Source organism: Pecten maximus, chromosome 3 (assembly GCF_902652985.1).
Source record: "Pecten maximus chromosome 3, xPecMax1.1, whole genome shotgun sequence".
NCBI classification, from domain to species: domain Eukaryota; kingdom Metazoa; phylum Mollusca; class Bivalvia; order Pectinida; family Pectinidae; genus Pecten; species Pecten maximus.
The window spans coordinates 19,645,544-19,667,066 of record NC_047017.1 but is presented as its reverse complement, the minus strand read 5'-3'; the positions used below and the strand labels follow the sequence as shown (position 1 = coordinate 19,667,066).

Here is a 21,523-nt window from a genome sequence, read left to right as displayed (position 1 = left end):
AGGTCATTACTGTATATCACTATCTCTACAAAACTGCTCTCTTCAGAAGCGAAACTGAAAAGGCTGATAGTATCATGTATGTTGCAGAAAGATGGAAACAAGATTTGGTATTATTTTATTGTTTTAAAGAGCTGGATCACTGCAGTGCATCAAAAATATCATTGATTTTCCAATGGGTTTTCTCGTCTACATTTCCATTACGTATTCCCTGTATTATTTGGAAGAAATCAATCATTCTTCATATTTTTTATGTTGCCAAAATTACAGGCAGAAGTGTTTTTATGACATAGAACCATTCCCATTTGTATTAAAAAAATATTTTTGTAATAAAATTGCAGCATCATTAATTGCCTAAAAGTTGCAGTTGTCGCTACCCGACACCTGGTCGAGGGTTTTATCATTTTAACAAAATGAATCGCCACTACATGAATAATTGATTATCGTTCATTCATACTTCCCTGTACTATAGAATGTCTACTTTGCTGTGAACTGTTAATCCTAAATTATTCATCGCCTCACTAAACACACTGCTACACATCTTGGTTGTTAATGGATGTCTAAACAGCTTTAATCAAAGGTATATTGTATTTGCAAACAACCTTACATAGCGCCATAACAGCTAGTGCTGTTGGTTTGATCACTTTGTTATTTGTTTGTGTAAAACACTAGCATTTGTAGGTACCATAAAATACTATAACAACATTCCACAGTTTGATTGCAGTGGATTTGTGGTTAATTTCATTTTTTTTATGCGATGTACTCTCGATAAATAACTTTTTCTTGCCAAGTTTAAAAGCCTTCAATAAATGCTATGGAACATTTAGAAAGTTGTTTGTTTGCTATATAACCATCTATTAGTACATTTACCTGGACATCAATTTGTTTAGAGTATACTTCATTGATAATGTTGGCTGTAAAGTGTTTTTTACTATAAAAGCAGAGTTGCTATTTTAGTAAAGGCCCTTTGTTCCTATAAATTTGCCAAATTGTACTTCTCTATGGATGTAGGTATGTCACATACTAAAATTGGGCTTCATTTGTAGCTTTTTTCTAGAAGTTTGGTCTTATGTCAGCTACAATGCTACAGAATTTAGATTGTATGCCTACCTCATTTAGAGTTATGGCCCTTTGTTTTCAGTCTGATGAGATTAAATGTTAATTATTCATCGCTTTGAATTGGAAATAGAGGTAAAAATTCTAGACTGAAGTGTTCCTTATTTGATAAAGAAAACCTGAAATCATTATAGAATTAAAGGAAATTTAATACAGAACGTTTGCAGACATGTTAAATAAATGTTGAAGTCAAAGTTTTGTGAATGAAATGCAAGTTAGATTGATCAATTCAATATATTGTCAAAACAGCTAATTCTTGGTCATAAACTTAAGCTGAAGCTGTTGTTTTCTTGCTGGAAAATTGATGGGAAAGAAGATTTATTTGACTCCTGAAATGAAATATAGCTAGAAATAATCGTTTTGAGAATCAGAATTCACCAGCAGGTTAATGGTAAGAGAAACCTCATGAATAATGAAAATAGAAATAGACTTCTCCAGAGGAAGTATTGGCTCCAGTGGAATATGATTGACTACAAATTTGTATGACACCATAAATACTTGTATTTGCTAATTATGACAAATTTCTGATATGCAATTGATTGCTTCATGTCAAATTTCAGATTAACAATACAAAATGTTCCATAAACCACTTGATTACTTTTTGAAATGCATCCATCAATGAAAAGCCTATGGGAGTCATCGAATGGATATCAAAAATACAAATGTAATACACATCATCACTTCTGCAGGAAAGATCATCATGTTTCAAATTTCATATAATAAATTGAATTATTCATAGCATCACAAGATTAAGACTGAAAGAGAATGTAAAATGATTAAATTTCATCGTTGTTTTTAAAACATTTGAATTGTGAAAATGTTGAAGCTATTTGTACAGTTTGTAGTTATTACTAAAATCAATATCTGGTTTCTTAAAATAAGTCTATTTGAATCCCTCAAATACTTTTTTCACCTGTTAAAAATTGAAATAATTTTAAAAAAAAGTCCTGTTCTAAGAAAATTATGTTGATGGCAGCTGGTTGCATACAGCGTTCTTCATATGTCTTGTAAAAAGTATGCTGAATACTGAAATATTTGTGCCTAATATCACAGTAAGCTTATATGTATAAAGTAATGTAATGATCTCTTATCTCTCTGAAACATGCACACATGACTTCGTTAGGACCAACTGCATACACAAGCCAACATCATTAAGTTTGGTTACAATTTCTAGTATATCTACTTAATGTAAGCTATTTCAGAAACATTTTAAAGTTGAAGAGATATGGGATTTTAAATCAGTTGTTGTTTAAGCAAGTATATTTGGTACATAATATGCTGTGACAATGTTTGGTTGGAAATTTGAACAAAGGAATTCTATCAAATCTTAATTTTTGCACCGATCTTAAGTTCAGATCTTAAGTTCAGAGATCACTTGTATATATATATATTTTTATATAGATAGCATGCAAATTATTTTTATGCAGCTTTCAAGATTGTGAATTGCAATTCTGAGAATAATTTCTAAACTAATAATGGTGTTTAAAATCTTCCCTTTTGTAGAGGAGGATCTAGGTCTGGCAGATAAGTATCAAATCCACGGTTTTGGATTTTGATTGATATTATATTGTCTTAATACTATCCCTCATGGGAGTTGACTGAATTGGTGCATTCACACATACATATATATCTACTCTCCCAGGCTGGATTGGTTGATTTGTTCTGCAGCTCAGTTTTTAGACCTTGTATTTTTTGTGTTTTGACAGTTCAAAATGGAGGTAAAAGATTCTTCACTGCTTAGATGAGCTTTAATTTATTACGCAAATGCCCTTGCCAGCATGTTTTCCTATGATATGAACCTCCAAAATAATTATCATTTCCTTATAATCATAATATTGTATTTCAGTTAATTATTTCTGTCTTTTTTTTAAAAAGATTGTTTTTAATTATTTCAGACTAATATTATTATTAATTAAAAGGTGTTTGTTGACCATGATGATGTAGAAATCCTTATTTGGCCAAGTATTCTGTCATCCAGTTAATGTGTTTACCATTACTGACGGTCACAACACATGTGCGTGGTGTCCTTGCCTTGGTATAGTAGTATATATCCTGAAAGATGTGATCGGCCATGTCAAAGTACTGTAACATCTCTCTATGTAATATGGTAATCGTGATGTTTCTAACCAAATGTAAGTTTAGCATTTTCGTATATGACTTGTCATGTGACCTGTATCCCATCCTTATTTCAGATGAACGCATGAAGACTAAAACCTAGTAGATTATCTGGTTACATTCAAGATACAACATACACTAATTCTCTCAATATTCTGCATGGAACTCTACAGTTTTTTACACATTCATTTGGTATATTCTTCATAGCAGCATTCATGTTGCAAAGTTATAGAGGGGAAGCCCCTGAAAATCGAGCTGTTTTTGTGAAGCTTACTGGATAAGAAGTTTTAGATAACACAGAAATTTACTTTAACAGCAATAACATAGATATATACAAAACAAATTAAATAACAGTTCTCTTTTAAGTTGGATATGTATCAGTTTTGGTACCTTTTGTCTAGAATGAATACAAGTCAGGTTGATAAAAAGTTTCACTGCTCTTATGTATTTATAACCTGTGCTGAAAATATAATTTGTTGTAATAGAAATAAGCTTGCAAGTCTTAAGTCGTGGTATATACCAGAATGTAAGATTCTATCAACTTAGTTATCTTGAATGGCCAGCATTGGAACTGATGTTTATGGCATGGTTATGTCCCCTTGAATCTTACAGTTAGAGCTTCCAAAAAAAAAACATTTCTGATAACGTTGGAAAATTTTGTTCATTATTCTTTAATATAAAGAATGTTTACCATAAAGTCTGTGAGTTTAGGCACGACCAACATTACCTTCCAATTGTTTTGATAAAGTATTCATGGTTTTCCATTTTATTTTTTTTTTCATTTTGACTGACATTTAAAACTAAACTAAGGTCTTTGTTTCAGTTGAATTTTGTGAAACAATTTTTTGAAAACATACTGAGTTTTAAAACCTGATTTGATTGTTGGAAGCTCTGGTTGATAGATTGATAAGGCTGTAGCTGAAAACCTATGTAGCATGTAACTTTCCCTTTAAGTAATTTAATGACTGGATATAAGGTGTTTTATATCTGCATTGATGAAATGTTATAGATTTAAACAGGGGTAATTTCTGTCTTCATGAATTTTTTTGATTCAGTTATTTCACAAACTTGAGTTCATTGCAAAGTAAAAAATATATTAAAACATCCATGGCAGATTTTGTCTTCATTAAGTAAAGATAAAATAATCCATTTCACATTTAAGTTTTGGAAAAAAAGTGTGGTGAATTATAATGTAACAGTATAATATATTATCTGCTAACTTGGAAATAGTTGAATTTTTTTTATGAGAAAAGGCATATTTTTTCTTAAAATGAAATAAAACAATTCTGATTTCTAATGGTAAGTAAAGAGTCAGGAGGCGTCAATGTTATGGCCACTATTATTGAGCTACCCAGGAAAGGCTCAAAGTGATTAGACTGCAATATATATACATATATACATATGTGCACCTTTTACCCCCATGCATAATGATTGCAAGTTCCCTTGCTTTCAAAACTTTGAAAAATATTACGAAGTTGAAAATGTGCTTTAATGATCTATTACAGACATGTTTAATTATTTTTTCATCTTAAGGTTAACAAGAATGCAGTATTTATTTTTCTGTGCTACTTTACTAGGTAAATGTGAAGACATGGACGAGGAGGACACAGAGGTTGATGAAGATGGAAAACCAAGACTTGGTGAAACTACTAGGATCTGTGTCAACATCCGTGAAACTGTTGAGTTCAAGGTCAGTATTACAGAAATGTCAAGGTCGTGCATTGTACCAAGATTATAGTGAATGCATCCAAATGCATCATAACTTAGTCGTTTAGAACATATTATACCTTGTAGGATTTATGTAGTTGTAGAATAAAATGGTCGGATTAAAATAAGATATTTATTATTAATTTCCAAGATTCAGCTCTTTCTGGAAATGTTACCAGAATATTGTAGTGTACTTCTGTTTAAGATTCTGTTACATTACGAGAATAAGTTGGAGGGGAAGTATTAAATTGGTTAACAATGATTTGTGACCTTTGTATCTTAAATCAAAGCTACTTGTGGAATCCAAGTTTGACTTAAGTTAATGAATGTCATCACTTGGGCTGTCCAAGTATAGAATCCAAGTATTTTAGATTAGCATCATCTGTCAATTATCAGCAAACATTCATTTGCTTCATTAGAAATACTGGTAGGCTTGATGACCTCTCTCTTAACCAGGAATATATATCAAATGACACTGAAATACCATTATGGTTCTCCAGGGATCTTATAAACTGATTTTATAGTGGAATTGCTAAATTAATTCCTGAAAATCATGATTGATAAATCAACTAAACAATTCACTTTGGAGACAAAAGTCCTGTTAGATTGATAGGGAATAAAACCACTACGAAGCAAAGTAAACATCATTTAATACCCACTGTCTGTAAATTGTATTTCCAGTTGAACCACTTGGGTATCTTTTACTTTAGGGATTCTTTACTTTGGTCCATCGTTACTACACATTTTCATTATTCTGCCACCTGTTGACCTTCAGTGTCAGACCTATGTTGTCCTTGTGGGTACGGGACGGGACACTTTCATTATCTATCGTCTGGGTTCCAGATAATCATTTCCTACTCTAACTCTTGGCTATAGACTCTTGGGGCTTATTCAATATCCTGCTTCTGAAGACTAACGTTGTGTATGCTGAATATATTTATCAAATCTTATTGTTGTACAAATATTTTGCAAAACTCTGCATGGTTCCGGGCTCCACATATGGCGTAAAGAATAGTTGTTCGTGTTTTAGCAATCATGGTTACTGCAGTAATATATAACTACGAGAGTGAACTTAATGTACAAGATATTTTGGCTACCTCTCACAAGATTTTTATTGTCTGGGGGAAGTAGTAACTTTGCCAAATCTGTTAAACATTCCAATGCACCACTGGGTTTTTTTTTCATATGTAACTGAAAATAAAAGAATTTGATAGTCAATTAATCCCAGTATCTATCAAGGGATTTATGATTGTTTGAAAACCTAACTCTGTGATCTGGTTTGATGAGGCCATTGGACTGGCACCAACAATGCCAGTTAGTAGTTTGGCAAAGGCGAAGTTATGTGTGACTTGGATGGATGTGGCCTACACAAAAATCAGGAAATGATTAAAATCTATTTTGGCTCATATAAGTTAAATTTCACCTGGATCACGATTTTATTTCAGAATGAAAAGTATAATTCAATGGTTTACAAACAATATCTATTTTGGGATTTAATGTTAGTAGAGAATCATGCTGGAAGTCAGTGAAGTCAAAGTAGATATTTCAAGTCATTGAGGCCAATTAAAACATAATGAATGATATTGTGCAAACAATTTTTTCAAGGCAATTAAATGGCAACAAAACTGGATATGTTATCTGTTATGAATGCAAGACTTCTATGTTTTATGTGATAGTGGTATGCATTTTTTTGTGCATATTACAAAGGTGGTATGGCACATAAACCATGTTCCCAGTGATCGTTGTCAGAGTGCTTTCAGGAATTTTACCCCGTACGTACCTAAGACATTTATATAGCTTTTAGCTCATCACAGCATATCACCTGTGCTTCGACAGATTGTGCATCTTTTGATCTCCATAATGAAGAAACAGATCATTTTCTTGATGCTGATAAAGCACTAAAGTGGATGAAGCAATATGCCAACATAAACCATATGATAGTTGTGCCAGACAGCCACTCTGTAAGTGTGACATTTTGGACTGTCTCCTGTGGAGCTTAGCATCTTCCTGATATCATCTGGAGCTAAAATTGATATCAGTAATGTAGTCCTGTATGGTGCCATGTGGAATTTGTTTTATTTGTTTGGATTTTGATGAACACAGATTGTAGGAAAGCTATTTTTATGATGCAATGTAAAAGACATGGAGAGTGGTGTAGCTGCATGCATGCAGGGAATATGTGATGAATGTGACGAGGAAAGCACATGAGAACTTGAGTTGATGTAATGTTTATAGGTTACATATATCATATATCTGACTTGATGGTAAAGTATTACAGTACCCTGTAAAGTGTTTCTCTCAAGTCCTTCTCTACCATAGCTACTGTTACAGAGGGTCCTCACAACTGGTATATCAGAGCTATTGGAATTTGTCATGCAAAATCTGCACCAATCTACACTTACTTGGTAAAACTCCAAAGTCTATAAAAGAACCAAAGCGGCCGTATATGTCATTGTTTCTATGTAAAATGAATGTACATATATATTGATATCGATAACTTCATTACTATTAGAAATGCCTTGAAACCAATGTATTGAAATAGGAATACAAAAGGATTCTTGTCTATTCTTTCACTTTGAGCATTAAGACTTCAATCAAATTTCAGTTTTAACTGATCTGGCCTAAAGGACTGGCGAGCTTTAATGCCATATAGCCTGGGTCTTTTGTTTGTGCATCCATTTATTAGCTTGATTTTTTTGAAAATGCAGAAATGGCAGAATTAAAGGGCACTCATTTGGTATAAACAAATTATCAAGTACATATACCCTTCCTAAGGGCAGTGGGTTTGGGCCCCATGGAAGAGACGGGGGTTGATCTTTAAAAGGTTTCCTTTGAATACAAGGAATTTGATTTAGATTGCTTCATGATCTCTTAACCAGTGTACTTTATCTCTTAACCAGTCTACTTTATCCAACAACAGGTAATTCTTTTAAATATGCAGGAGCAAGGTATGTGTTTTGTGAGTTGGGGGAGTTTGACAGTGAACTCTGGCTTATTAACCTTGTTTGTCATAAAATATTCACCAGAAGATATATATATATACAGTAAGGTGTAGGAGTAGATTGATGGCTCAATTACACACTAATTGTTATTCATGCTTAGTCTAAAGGAACACATACAATACTCCTGGTGTATAAGACAGTCTAACTGTATTTCTGCACCGCTTGGAAGATTTTTACATGAATGTGGATAAAATACTCTTTGTAAGTTTATACGCATCAATTTCATATTTCATATGCATAAGATTTTATCATTTCATTTAGTTTTAAAAAAATGAAAAGAAAAATGTATTGTATCTTATAACCTAAAACTGGGGGTCATTATATTCAGTTTGTCTCCGCTTGGTATGATAAAATTTACATGTGTGTATATTATAAGTGACATTTTAACAAAATAAAACTGGAACATTAAGTCTAAGTAATTCTATTAATTAATACATTATTATAATGCATTTGTAAGTAGGATTAAAATCTTAAGATTGTATGTCTATTATTATTGCAAACATGATTACGTCATGATTATAAGCCTAGATCTTCATTCATCGTATCAACAGAACTTTACCTAATATATGTACTGGCAGATACGTTTTTAGGCCGGCCTGAATGACAGAGACTGACAATGAAAATATCAAAGCAATGGATTTTTTCAGTTAAGAGCCCCACTTCATTTGAAAGGAAAATTCTTCCTTCATTGACAGTCCGAACAGTTGAACACTTATAATTTTGAATAACTGTCAATATATCACCGGTAGCACCTACAGCCCTGAATACTTTCCGTTGTTTCAAAATCTGGAAGTGCATACAATCATAAGTCACCAGGTTCCCGATACTTCAGGGGTTTGTAAACATGAAATATTGTAATGGTCATCTGTCTTATTATTTTATTTCTTTGTCAATAAAATATGTTGAAGTCATCAATTAAAGAGTGATGGATTTTTACAGCCGTTGGCACAAGCTTATGTATTGAGTAGTTGCATATTGATTAGGATGAAAAAAGCCTGGTACATATATATAATATAAAGTCTATGAATAATATAATTATCTTAAGTGTAACTATATTCCATACCAAAGGTTATGTGTTATGTTACCCATGATATTTGCTGACTTTACACAGCTACAATTTTATACTGTTATAATATTTAATAAATAATGTTTAATTCAGCAGTCCTTATGTTGTCACATTTGTGGTTAGAGGTTGTTGGGGTGGATCTGTAGGTGGATTATATAGAGGACTTTCTACACTAATGAGATATGATTAAGGGATAACACAAGGAGGCTATTTACTGTCAACATGTTTTGACAGTTACTTATATGTTATTGCCAATGGTGATCGATGGCTGATAATCTTTCTTAAGACATTTTGAATTAAGACAATGTTGGTTACTGATTAAGTTGCTAACAATTGTGATTGTGCTTTTAATGTAGTAAATTTAGATGTGATTCTGTGTTTATGGTCATGTTTGTCACTCTGATGGTGAATAAAAAAAGTATTTGGAACATAATGACTTTTGGATGTCAATGCATTTGTTCTGTATGAGATTTGTTAATCTTGTGGTGATGACAGTTAGAAACATGGGAATTCGTGTAAATGTTTAGTTACTTTGATTGCATAACATGCACAGTGATTACTATTGGGAACAAACAGTAATTACCAGAATGTGTATTTTTTAGTATTGACCATAAAGTATGGCTCTAGTGATAGCTATGTAACTAACAGTGCTTTTCCTGCCTGTATAACTCCAGGGAGTGCAAAATGACCACACTTCAAATGGATTTCAGCCTTAATTTTCCAAAAAACATATTTATGATTCCCAATTGTGTCCATAGAAGAAAACTTCTGAAAAAATACAGAAAAATATTATTGCAACCATTGCACAAAATAGATCAGAAAAAAGGACAGTCATTGGTTGAAATTGGTGTGTGCTATGATGTATACAGCTAGAATTTACACTGCATTATAAAAACTGGTAAGCATGACACTCATCAAATAACATGATTTGCATAAAGAATTTTCCCAAATCGTTCAATTGTATTTTCCCGTAATACCCAGGAAAAACACTGGTAACAACAACAATAACCTGTGGTACATTCCATGGCTAATAATTCTCATGTCTCAGACGTTCAGATGATGAACATGGAACATATGACTACGACATGCTATATAGCTCTGTATCTTTACTTTTGTTATGAGGAAAGTAGAAATGGTTTGAAACTTTTCCACAATTTTCATTTTATCAGTATTTTATGTCTGTAAGACCTTTGGAAAATGAATGACAAGAAAGTTCAAAATGTCAGGGTGAAGTGGACAGTATGGCTGACAAAGGAGACCACCTGGTACCAACGGTGGATCTTCACTCTCAGATATTACATTAGGTCCAAAGTACCTTACTAAATGTCAGAAACTGTTAGCAGGGTAATTTTATTTTGAACATCAACACTGACACCTGTAGTGCTGAACGGACCGCTGATGCCGTATGTTTCAACAGAGACACTTGGCTTATACTAAGATAGATGAAATTTTTTATGTTCTTCATTTATCAAATCATTTCTTTGTAATATCATTTATGGAGAAAAAGAAACACAAACAACATTTATAGAAAATACATTAATAAATCATACATCCATAGTGTATTTATAAACCAGGATTAATTAAAATATTTTGTTTTGAACAAAGCTTAATGAAGTACATTTTACCAAGTTCAATATTCCACTGTTCTGTGAGTTTATGGTTGTTTGTTGGGGTCCATAACACTAAAGACAGCTGAGAGTGAAGCTGTATGGATTCTCAATAGGAGCTCTGATATCCCCATTGAGTGAAATGGTTGAAGTTTGTTTGAGGAGCTTGACGTTCAGTAAATAACACCTTGTGCTAGGCATACACTGTGTTTACTATGTAATGATAGCAGACACTTATTTAGACTGGTATGCTTTGTGTACACTTATCTGAACATAACGAATAGTCAATATGTTTATCCAAATTATTCAAATATAAAATCTGTGTAGAGTTTTCATTGTAAACAGTAATCTATTATAATTATGACCCATTGTTCTAAACACTCTAGTAAAATGTGTACTTAATAATGGGAGTTTAACTACAGCCATCTGAGGATTTCCGTTTAAAAAATCTTTAAAAACATTACCACCTATACACAATCTATCATGATACTCAAGTCATACAAATTGATTTTCAAATCAGATAGTTTTGAGAATTATCTAAAAATGGTCAAATGAACAAGGGCTGTCATAGATACTCTCATTCAAAGTTTAGTCAAATGACATGGGGCTGTCATCGATGCAAAGTTTTGAAGTAAATATATTGTGGACTAGTCACACATACAATTATGGCACCAAACAACCACTTATAAAAATGTGTACCTAACCAACAAATGTAATCAAGACTGTTGATTTATGTTGAAATTATGACACAATGTCACTACCCTTCTTTTGCCAAAATTTCTCATAATGTTGGGTTACAGAATTTATAATGAAATACGAAATAATGCATTACAGATCAGATACCATGAAATGAAAGGATTGAATATGTCCTAAAGCAGATAACTGTTTATATTTGTGTTTATATGGCCTTAGAATAAACCAATATCAATACAAATGTTGTTATGGAAAAATAACAAAGAATTATTACAAGGAAATATTTTCCAAGTGGAAATTGTTCTGGAACAATCTCTCTGAAGTACATGTGTATTGGGAAATCAATCATTTGTTCTCAGAAAATTTTCAAATGTAGAAAAAAAACAGTAGCTATAGGATATCTGACTTTATTTTCAAGAAATTAAATTATCTCTCTTTTGTTAAAAGACTTTGAAATGTTTCATGACCATATAAACAAAAAAAAAGAGAAAATGAAAGTTAAGAAAGAAAAAGTAGCAAATATTTTACATTCATTTTGAAGGTTTATAATCTATTAACTGCTGTTTTGGGGGCTGAATTTAAACTTTTGAGTAAACATGTATTTTGTTATTAGTTATTCTTCAATTGTTTACAATTCACTGTATGTTAAAGCATTGTACCCAGTAAATATGTTGAAATGTTGTGCTGCAAAGTCTTTGGAGATAATTATATGGTCAAATTATATGGTGCCATCACATCCTTGTTTTAACTACCTTTGTACATACAATGTAGCAAGCATTGTGTACAAAATACGATTTACTTCAATCTGAGCAGATATGTGAAAAGATGAAGAATTCATGACCGATTCCTCTGGTAATTTTTAACTTCATTTGTTGAACTTTCATTGTTTTTCTCCTCAGAATGTGGTCGACAAGCTGTTGAAGAAGGCTAATGTTTCCCTGGTTGTTGGAACGTCTTCCTGGAGGGAGCAGTTTGTTGAGGCTATCACAGTCAGTGCTGGTAAGTATACTCCAGGTGATCTAGTGTTGTGTGACAACAGGCCTTAATTATTCCCCATGACAGTGCAGAAGCTTACTGGAAAAGGTCAGAGTACACCTTTACTAGACAATTAGAAAGAGGGAATGTAAAACATGTGTCATTGGTTATTTGTTTGCTAGGTTAATGGCTGTGAGAATATAGCCAGGGTCATTTTGAGGTGAGGCGTCCTTGTAGTAGTAAAAGCTGGTGTCTACCTGACATATAGCCTTTTCTCCTGCCTCAAACTGACTCAATATAATGACTCCAAAATCCCCTGGTTCTATAGTAGAAAGCTGTGTTAGATCTTTACTAATTCTACCCCTGTAACCTTGAAAGTAGGTCATGGTTATTAATACTACTAGCCAAATGTCACGACCTTGTGCCATGACCAATTGGTAAATAGGGTGAAAAATCAAAATCTGTTGAAAGATTTCAACATGTTTGACCCCCGTGACATTGAAAGTAGACCAAATCTATTTATTTGAACAAATTTGGAAGCCCTTCATCCAAGCAGGCTAATGGCCAAACATCAAGACTTGCAGTAATTTTCCTTTAGCCTAGCTTGTGGTCAGATGTTCACTCAGAGAGCAAAAAGTTGCAAGGTTGAGGCCCAGTGTGAGGTCACTTGCTTGAGGCCCAGCTAAAGCAGTATTTCACACATTCATTTGCACAATATAGGTAGCCCTTTGTCCAAGCATGCTACTGGCCTCTTGAGAAGAAAATTCATCTGATATTATTGTTCTTTTAAACTTTCCAGCACAAAATTTTAATTTTTGTTTTTGTTGTTATGTAAGGATGGTAAAAATATATATATACATGTACTTTTCAATTTATGATTTATTGTTGAATGCTATATTTGTACATTATTGTCTATATCATGTAATTAGTGTAAAACATCTTAAGAGTGATGTATTGAAGTCTATGGAGCACTGTTATATTAAACCTGGTTATATTTTATTCAGGTGAGGATGATGATGAAGAAGCAGAGGAGAAACTTCCGTCTTGTATGGACTACGTTATGCACTTCCTCACACTGTTCTGGAAACTTACCTTTGCTTTTGTACCTCCTACAGGTGAGACCAATAATGCATGGATAAAAGGTTTTTACTTTTGAAGTCTAAATATGGATACAGTGTAGTACAATGATATGGTGTTCAGTCCAGGTTTGACAAAATGTGTTATTTTCACAGAAAAATATGAATGGAAATCAGAATTGAAAATTATGTGTATTAATCCTGCTGGATGTGAGCTGAGGTATAACCATTAGATATTACATGACATGAATCAGACTGATATAGTGATAGTGGGAATATCAGTTTCCAGACTGTTACCTGATACTGTTTAGACTATACTACAGCTAACTACAATACACACACACACATATATATATATATATATTGTTTTATGTGATACTTATCACTACATATTGCTGCATTTATACAACAGACAGAAAGGATATATGATACTTGTTTTAAGGTGGGTGCTTATTATTGAAATGAAATATGTTGACCAGTGGCTTTTTCTGAGGGCATTTTGAGGTGATAACGGGCTGAGCTCCCAATTGAAATTATAGATAGGCTACATTCTTTGTGAATTAAGAGTTATTTATATTAGAAATTTTGTACTACATTCTTTGTGAATTAAGAGTTATTTATATTAGAAATTTTGTCCTACATTCTTTGTGAATTAAGAGTTTATTATATAAGAAATTTTGTATTACATTCTTTTTGAAATATTAGAAATTTTGTATTACATTCTTTTTGAAATAAGAGTTAGTTATATAAGATATTTTGTCCTACATTCTTTGTGAATTACTTGCAGACTACTTCGGTGGATGGGCGTGTTTCACAGTTTCCATTCTCATGATTGGTTTACTGACCGGATTGATTGGTGATCTGGCTTCAAGCTTTGGTTGTACAATTGGACTTAAGGATGCTGTCACTGCCATCTCCTTTGTTGCCCTTGGAACCAGTATTCCAGGTAACCAAGGCAGAAAGACAGGAGCCTTTTTACAACTTTAACATCATGTTATAATTCTACTACTGAATTTATTTATTAGCCCATCTGTGACCAGACATAGTAAACATTGCCTGGCTGGTGCAAGGATGGCTGATAAGCAATAATTTTTGGGAGATTACATTGCGATAATGTATAACTGATATTTGTCAAGAGATTGATTTTGTGATATGGGTTTTGAAGCTATGTATGTAAATCGCCAAAATGTACCAGTTAGGACAAATTGTGAAAAACTTCCAAATTGAACAAAGGGAGTTAACTCTTAAGACATAATGTAAGCTACTTCATAGAAAACTACAGGTATTATCAGTAACAAATTAACATACAGTCATTTTATTTATTATACAACCCCTCCCCCACTGATCAAGTTCAACGCTTGATTATTTTTGATGGTCATTGTGAAATGGTCGATGGTAATACTAGGAACACCTTTGAAATGAAATAGTGTTGTACAAGGTATCTCTAAAATATATGAAGCCTTGTGTGTTGTACATGGTATCTCTAAAATATATTAATCGTCGGCAGATTTAGCTCATACTCATAGTACATTATTATCAAATTCTGAACATAATATCTTGATAGGGTGACAAGCAAACTGTTGGGCTATAGTCTACATATGAAGTAAATCAGTTATGCTATAGCATTGATTTACCAATTGGACTTAATTAACTCTGTAAAAGAAAAAAAATACAAAAACGTTATGTCTTCACTCTTTGATGCTGACTTTTGATGTTCTCTTATTTCAGACACATTTGCCAGTAAGGTAGCAGCTATTAACGATGAGTATGCCGACTCGTCCATCGGTAACGTGACAGGAAGTAACGCCGTCAATGTGTTCCTTGGTATTGGTCTAGCCTGGTCCATGGCTGCCATCTACCACACATCAAATGGCAACACCTTCAATGTAGTACCAGGAACTCTGGCTATGTCAGTAACGGTCTTCTGTGTTGAGGCAGTCGTCACTGTTATCATCATTTTGATCCGTCGTAAGTTCGGTGGAGAACTCGGAGGACCTGTCCGTAGGAAATACTTAACCTCCATGTTTTTGGTTGGATTGTGGCTAATTTACATCGTTATTTCTTCCTTGGTCAGTTATTGTTATATTCCTGGATTTTAAATAGCGTTTCTAAACATGACAATACACACCACCCAGCTGAATGTCTTAAGCTTGAGTAGGTGCCAGTCCGCAGGGCCAGAGTTTGGTCTAGGACTGATGCCCATGATGCATCAAAGATGTGTAGATTTTCAGCCCAGTTTGCTGAATCAAAAATGAAGTGTCATGCCAAGGACATTGAGGTTAACGTCGGTGATGAGGTGTGGTGTAGGGAACCACAGCGGGATGACAACGTGGAGGTTTCTCACAGACGTCGATGATAATACGAGGCAGTGGTACAGCCTGCCTGTGGTGACTCATGATACGGATACATCATCAGTGTTGAATGAGTGGTTCAGAACAAGTGTGTCTATATGGCGATGTGGTTAAAGAATGGTATGTTACAGTATTAACTCATTTTAAATATCATACATTCAACTGGTGTTCAGTTTGTGGGGTAATTGTCAATTTTTGTCTACCGTGGTAATTAATCAGGAAGTAGTAGATTTACTTACCTAAACAGAGTGTAAGATCCATAGTTCGCTTAGTCACAGATGATGAATTGCTACCCAAAAGGGTTGTACTACATCTAGCAATAAAAATAAAACTTTGTTTAGTTTATTTATGTTTAATTTGCTGTTTAGAATTGACGAATTTGAGCGAACAAAATAAATCAGGGGCTTTAAATTCACTTTTTAGAGTTTCTTTTGAAACGTCCTTATTGCATGTAGATATGTGAACACTGAGTGGCCTGTCTCAAAAGTAACATAAAGATTGCTTTGTCTCTAGTGATGTTGATAAATTTGCTCAGAATCCTAATTTAATAATATTTCCATCCAGTGTTTGTTGAGAGGTGAATGCAAGATTTTTTGTTTGTTTATTTATTTATTATTTTCTTTTAAAATTTTTACACCTGAACAGAAGCAAAGCTTCATAAGGCCAGGATAACATTGAAAATAATAATTAACCTAAGATTATTTATGTAATAAATGTAGGTATCCACTACATCCGGTAGAAGTCTAACTGATTGGGATAGATTTGTGAAAATTAAAAAGTGATTAATTTTTCGTGGCAGTTGTAAAGATCATTTTATACAAAAGACAATTATATAATGATTGATATTTAAGTTATTTATTTGCCCTGTGGCCCACTTACTTGTTTATTTGCATTATACATAAACAATTTCTGTAAACATCCATTTAAATCGGTGATACTCATTCTAACCATTATAACAAGCAGTTGTCAGTTGCTTGCTTGAAGACGACTGTCCAGAGAAAAAATTAAAATGTATGTAATTGAAAGGCAAAGTAAATATCGGGTACTTCCAAAAAATATTAACATAAGTCTGAATTAATATGATGTATTTATTACAAATGGAGTTACAAATCAAATATTCATTTATGATTTCAGTGTATAATCAAAGTTGTATTTAAGTCCTCATCTAAACACATCAGTCTCCAGCATTTAAGTCATTGTTTACCCCATAAATCACTCGCATTTTACGTTTCATCGTCACATGACTAGATTTTCAGTGTGTGTTTTTATTGAGGTGATTAACAAAGGTCATACTTTAAATCGTTGATTCTAACGAGGAAACAAAAGTCAGCAAGTTTTTTTTTTTGTCTCAGGAGCCAGTAGAATCTAGTGTTGATGTATATAAACTGTTTTTGTACATAGTGTGATCTCCCAGTTCCATTTTGCACTGGTGTGAACAGTTTTGTTTTAAACTGTCACTCTTGGTGATTTGTGATAACTCATTGCTCCAAAAACCTGTCATAGCTTATAGTGTACAAGGAATGTTTTTAGAGTTGATGATGAAACAATTTATTTGTAGTAAAAACAGGAAAATTCATGAAAAAAATATGAGATAGTGTCCATGTATACAAAGAATGTCCGTGATTTTTTGCAAAAGAACTTGTTAGTGCTGCACAAAGAACTACTGTTTTCTGTGCTCCATTACAATCTAGAGTGTATTTTAACATGTTTTTTTTTTTTTTTTTTGATATTCTGGTGAAGAAATATGTTATTGTTCACGACATGAAAATTGCAATTAAGTGACAATTTATTTATACAATGTTTGTTGATAAATCTGAATGTGTTAGTGTCTTATTTATTGCGTGTGGGATTAATAGTTATCTGTAGAATTATAGCACACAATACTATAGTTTATTTACCATGACAGGATGTTACTTTTAAATAACGCATATAATACAGTCATAACAGTTTGGTGATCTTAATTATTGTTGTATACTATACAATTTTTACTTTGCAGAAATTGTAATATGAAAATTGTTATCCAAAGCTTTAAAATGTATATATACTCCTGTTAAAACGTGTCAGTAATTTGTTTGAAAGGTCTACAATGATCAGTTTGAATGATCAACTGGCTGTTATCGTTGATATTTGTTGTTATTATCAACAAAACTAGCACAGACTTTAATTATACTTTATGAAATTTCTCAATTTCAACTTCATCTTTATGAAAATATTATCAAAAGTAGATTCAGAAATAAGCTTTCTGCTAATTAGCAATTATTAAAGTTATATTACTATATACGCATGTATCGTTATTGCTCTGAAATATCCGACTGTAGTACTGTTGTAGTGATCTTAACTTTCTAGGATAACTTTAAATAGTTTAAAATTACAATGTTTAATCATGCTCTCATGTAGCCAATATATAGTTATTTATTTACAGCTGTTGCATAGCATATTCTGTAAAATAAATATACTAATGCATTGTATTTAAGATAAAAATGAGTTCAAACATTTCTGTCCAATACTGATGTTTGGAATATTATTAAATCCTGTTTTGTATAGACACTGTACATAGAGAATTAATTACATATAACATGCAAGCTATTAATTATGACATTTTCGGGTATGTGTCACCTTAATACAATATTATATCATAGTAAAATTTTGTTTGAAGTTAGATCTTTTGGGCATGAAAATGTATATGGTCAGTAGGGGACCTATCTTGACTTTTTATCTTGAATCATGCAACTGTGTATACCCAACCTTATTAACCAATGGTTGTTACATTCCTTCTCCATCAAACATCTTTGTATATAGTCTTCCTTACTCCATCACACATCTATGTATATAATGTCCATATGATTTGCTCCTTTGTATCAAATGTGATGACTTATTATATTATTATTATTATTATTGTGCCCCTATTCCCCTGTTAGTGATTTTAATAAAAAAAAAAAATTGTCCATAATTTTGATCATTTACACAGTACATGTTGAGAACGTTCGAAGGTTAAGGTAGGCCTCTTAGCGGTCCTTTAGCTATGCAGATTATAATTGTTTAAAGAGATTACTATTACTGTAAATACTCTATTTAGAATTCTATTTGTGTTGGTTATCAAACTTATTGTACATGTTTCTAGATAATTTTAGGCATGTATTTCAGAGCCCTGTAGTCGCATTCCCAGCGTTTTGTTTATGGTAACTTTCTATAGGCGATCTACCAGGAGTGGTATTTATATACTGGTGTTTTACTGCTCTCTAATCTGCAGTTTTATAACTAGACGTGAATGTTCAAATTAGTGATATTCACTCCACTATACGTAAGAATTGGTAGAGTCTCTTGTCTATTTTTGCAGGTTTTTTTGCCAGTTCACATCCACGGTGTAGAATGTGCATGGTTTTACTAGTACATATTTTCAACGTACTTTGTTTGACCTGTACATGTTTTGATTGTACTTATTTTAACCAGTAAATGTTCAATATTCTCTGCAGATTTTTGCATGTTCAATGAGATTTTTATAACTTACAGTGGTTTTCAGTCTACTGTGTAGGTTTGACCAGTAGCGAGGCAGACCACAATATCCACCTTGACTGCTGAACATGTACTACTATACAGGGTGTCAAGTGGCCTGACAATATATACTCTTGTGCTCATGGCACTGTCTCAGAAATCCAAATGTTAGTGCTGCACTGGCAGACCTTGAAAAGACAATCCCTTATAGTTTTGATCACCTTATTGAACAAGATTCAATCGTTTAATTGATTTGAGCAGTATCATTTAGATTTCATTTTCATTTTGTCTTATCAGTATTTTTATGTTAACAGATTGTTTTCTATCTTAACTATAATGAAAAATAATAATGAGGAAGTTGGTCAATGTTATAACCAGGAGGTTTATTTTAAAATATTTGCTCATGAGAAGTGTGTGTTTTAGTGATAATGAAATTTTTAATACTTTCCAGATTTTAACAATGAAATTTAAATGATACTGCTAAATCAATTAAACTGGACAATGGTGTAACACAAAGACAATTATTGACTTGTAATGTGTCAAATTGGGACCATGCCCTTAATTTGGTAAGTCCATCTTTTCATGAGCAAATAAGCTCATTTATGAACAAAATTATACTCATGGTATGAGCAAGAAAAAATTAGGGATATATACAGACTTGGCCAACAATGTTTGTAATACCAGAGAAATCTGCTAATGAATATTTTCTATACTGCTAATTTTCGGCTTTCGCTGGTGCAATTGCTATGATATTTATACATGTTATAATTTCCAGATGTTACCTCATTGAAGCTTTCTCACTTTTACGTTTAGCATGGTTTGGAATATTTTGAACACAACACTATAGAGAGTAACATTGAACCTTTTGGTATTCCCATTCCACAACTGTTTATTTTCCACGTTAGATATTGTGGTGTTTCTTATGACTTGATTGTGGAAATTGATTTGAATTTGGTTGTCATTTCAATAAAGGGTTGAAGAAACTTATACCTGTTCATTGTTCTTATATATATATATATATACAGGTTACTGGCATATCTTACTCCAGACTCATAACGACATATCCAACTCCAGATTCATAACGACATATCCAACTCCAGATTCATAACGACATATCCATCCCCAGATTCATAACGACATATCCAACTCCAGATTCATAACACATATCCAACTCCAGATTCATAACACATATCCAACTCCAGATTCATAACACATATCCATCTCCAGATTCATAACGACATATCCAACTCCAGATTCATAACGACACATCCAACTCCAGATTCATAACACATATCCAACTCCAGATTCATAACACATATCCAACTCCAGATTCATAACACATATCCAACTCCAGATTCATAACACATATCCAACTCCAGGTTCATAACGACATATCCAAATCCAGATAACATATCCAACTCCAGATTCATAACGACATATCCAACTCCAGATTTATAACACATATCCAACTCCAGATAACATATCCAACTCCAGATTCATAACACATATCCAACTCCAGATTCATAACGACATATCCAACTCCAGATTTATAACACATATTCAACTCCAGATAGCATATCCAACTCCAGATTCATAACACATATCCAACTCCAGATTCATAACGACATATCCAACTCCAGATTCATAACACATATCCAACTCCAGATAACATATCCAACTCCAGATTCATAACGACATATCCAACTCCAGATTCATAACACATATCCAACTCCAGATAACATATCCAACTCCAGATTCAGAACACATATCCAACTCCAGATTCAGAACACATATCCAACTCCAGATTGAACTCCAGATTCATAACGACATATCCAACTCCAGATTCATAACGACATATCCAACTCCAGATTCATAACGACATATCCAACTCCAGATTCATAACGACATATCCAACTCCAGATTCAGAACACATATCCAACTCCAGATTCATAACGACATATCAAACTCCAGATTCATAACATATCAAACTCCAGATTCATAACACATATCCAACTCCAGATTCATAACAACATATCCAACTCCAGATTCATAACACATATCCAACTGCAGATAACGTATCCAACTCCAGATTCAGAACACATATCCAACTCCAGATTCATAACGACATATCCAACTCCAGATTCATAACGACATATCCAACTCCAGATTCATAAAGACATATCCAACTCCAGATTCATAACGACATATCCAACTCCAGATTTATAGCACATATCCAACTCCAGATTTATAACACATATCCAACTCAAGATTCATAAAGACATATCCAACTCCTGATTCATAACGACATATCCAACTCCAGATTCAT

The 21,523-nt window shown here is 32.9% G+C and overlaps 1 protein-coding gene across 4 annotated transcripts in view; it reads left to right on the top strand.

Annotated features, from left to right (window-relative positions):
* The window catches only part of LOC117323500 (sodium/calcium exchanger 2-like), a 69,905-nt gene extending 49,721 nt beyond the window's left edge, over positions 1 to 20,184 (top strand). For 2 of the 4 annotated variants that reach the window (XM_033878755.1, XM_033878756.1), the window contains exons 4-9: positions 2,617 to 2,637; positions 4,803 to 4,918; positions 12,203 to 12,302; positions 13,283 to 13,393; positions 14,142 to 14,300; positions 15,083 to 20,184. In XM_033878755.1, the coding sequence (XP_033734646.1) occupies positions 2,617 to 2,637; positions 4,803 to 4,918; positions 12,203 to 12,302; positions 13,283 to 13,393; positions 14,142 to 14,300; positions 15,083 to 15,453 (878 nt within the window). In that variant the 3' untranslated portion in view covers positions 15,454 to 20,184. Of the gene's footprint in view, positions 1 to 2,616; positions 2,638 to 2,819; positions 2,832 to 4,802; positions 4,919 to 12,202; positions 12,303 to 13,282; positions 13,394 to 14,141; positions 14,301 to 15,082 lie in introns of all 4 variants that reach the window. The other 2 variants (XM_033878758.1, XM_033878759.1) reach the window with 2 other exon arrangements.
* Positions 20,185 to 21,523: the final 1,339 nt, after the last annotated feature.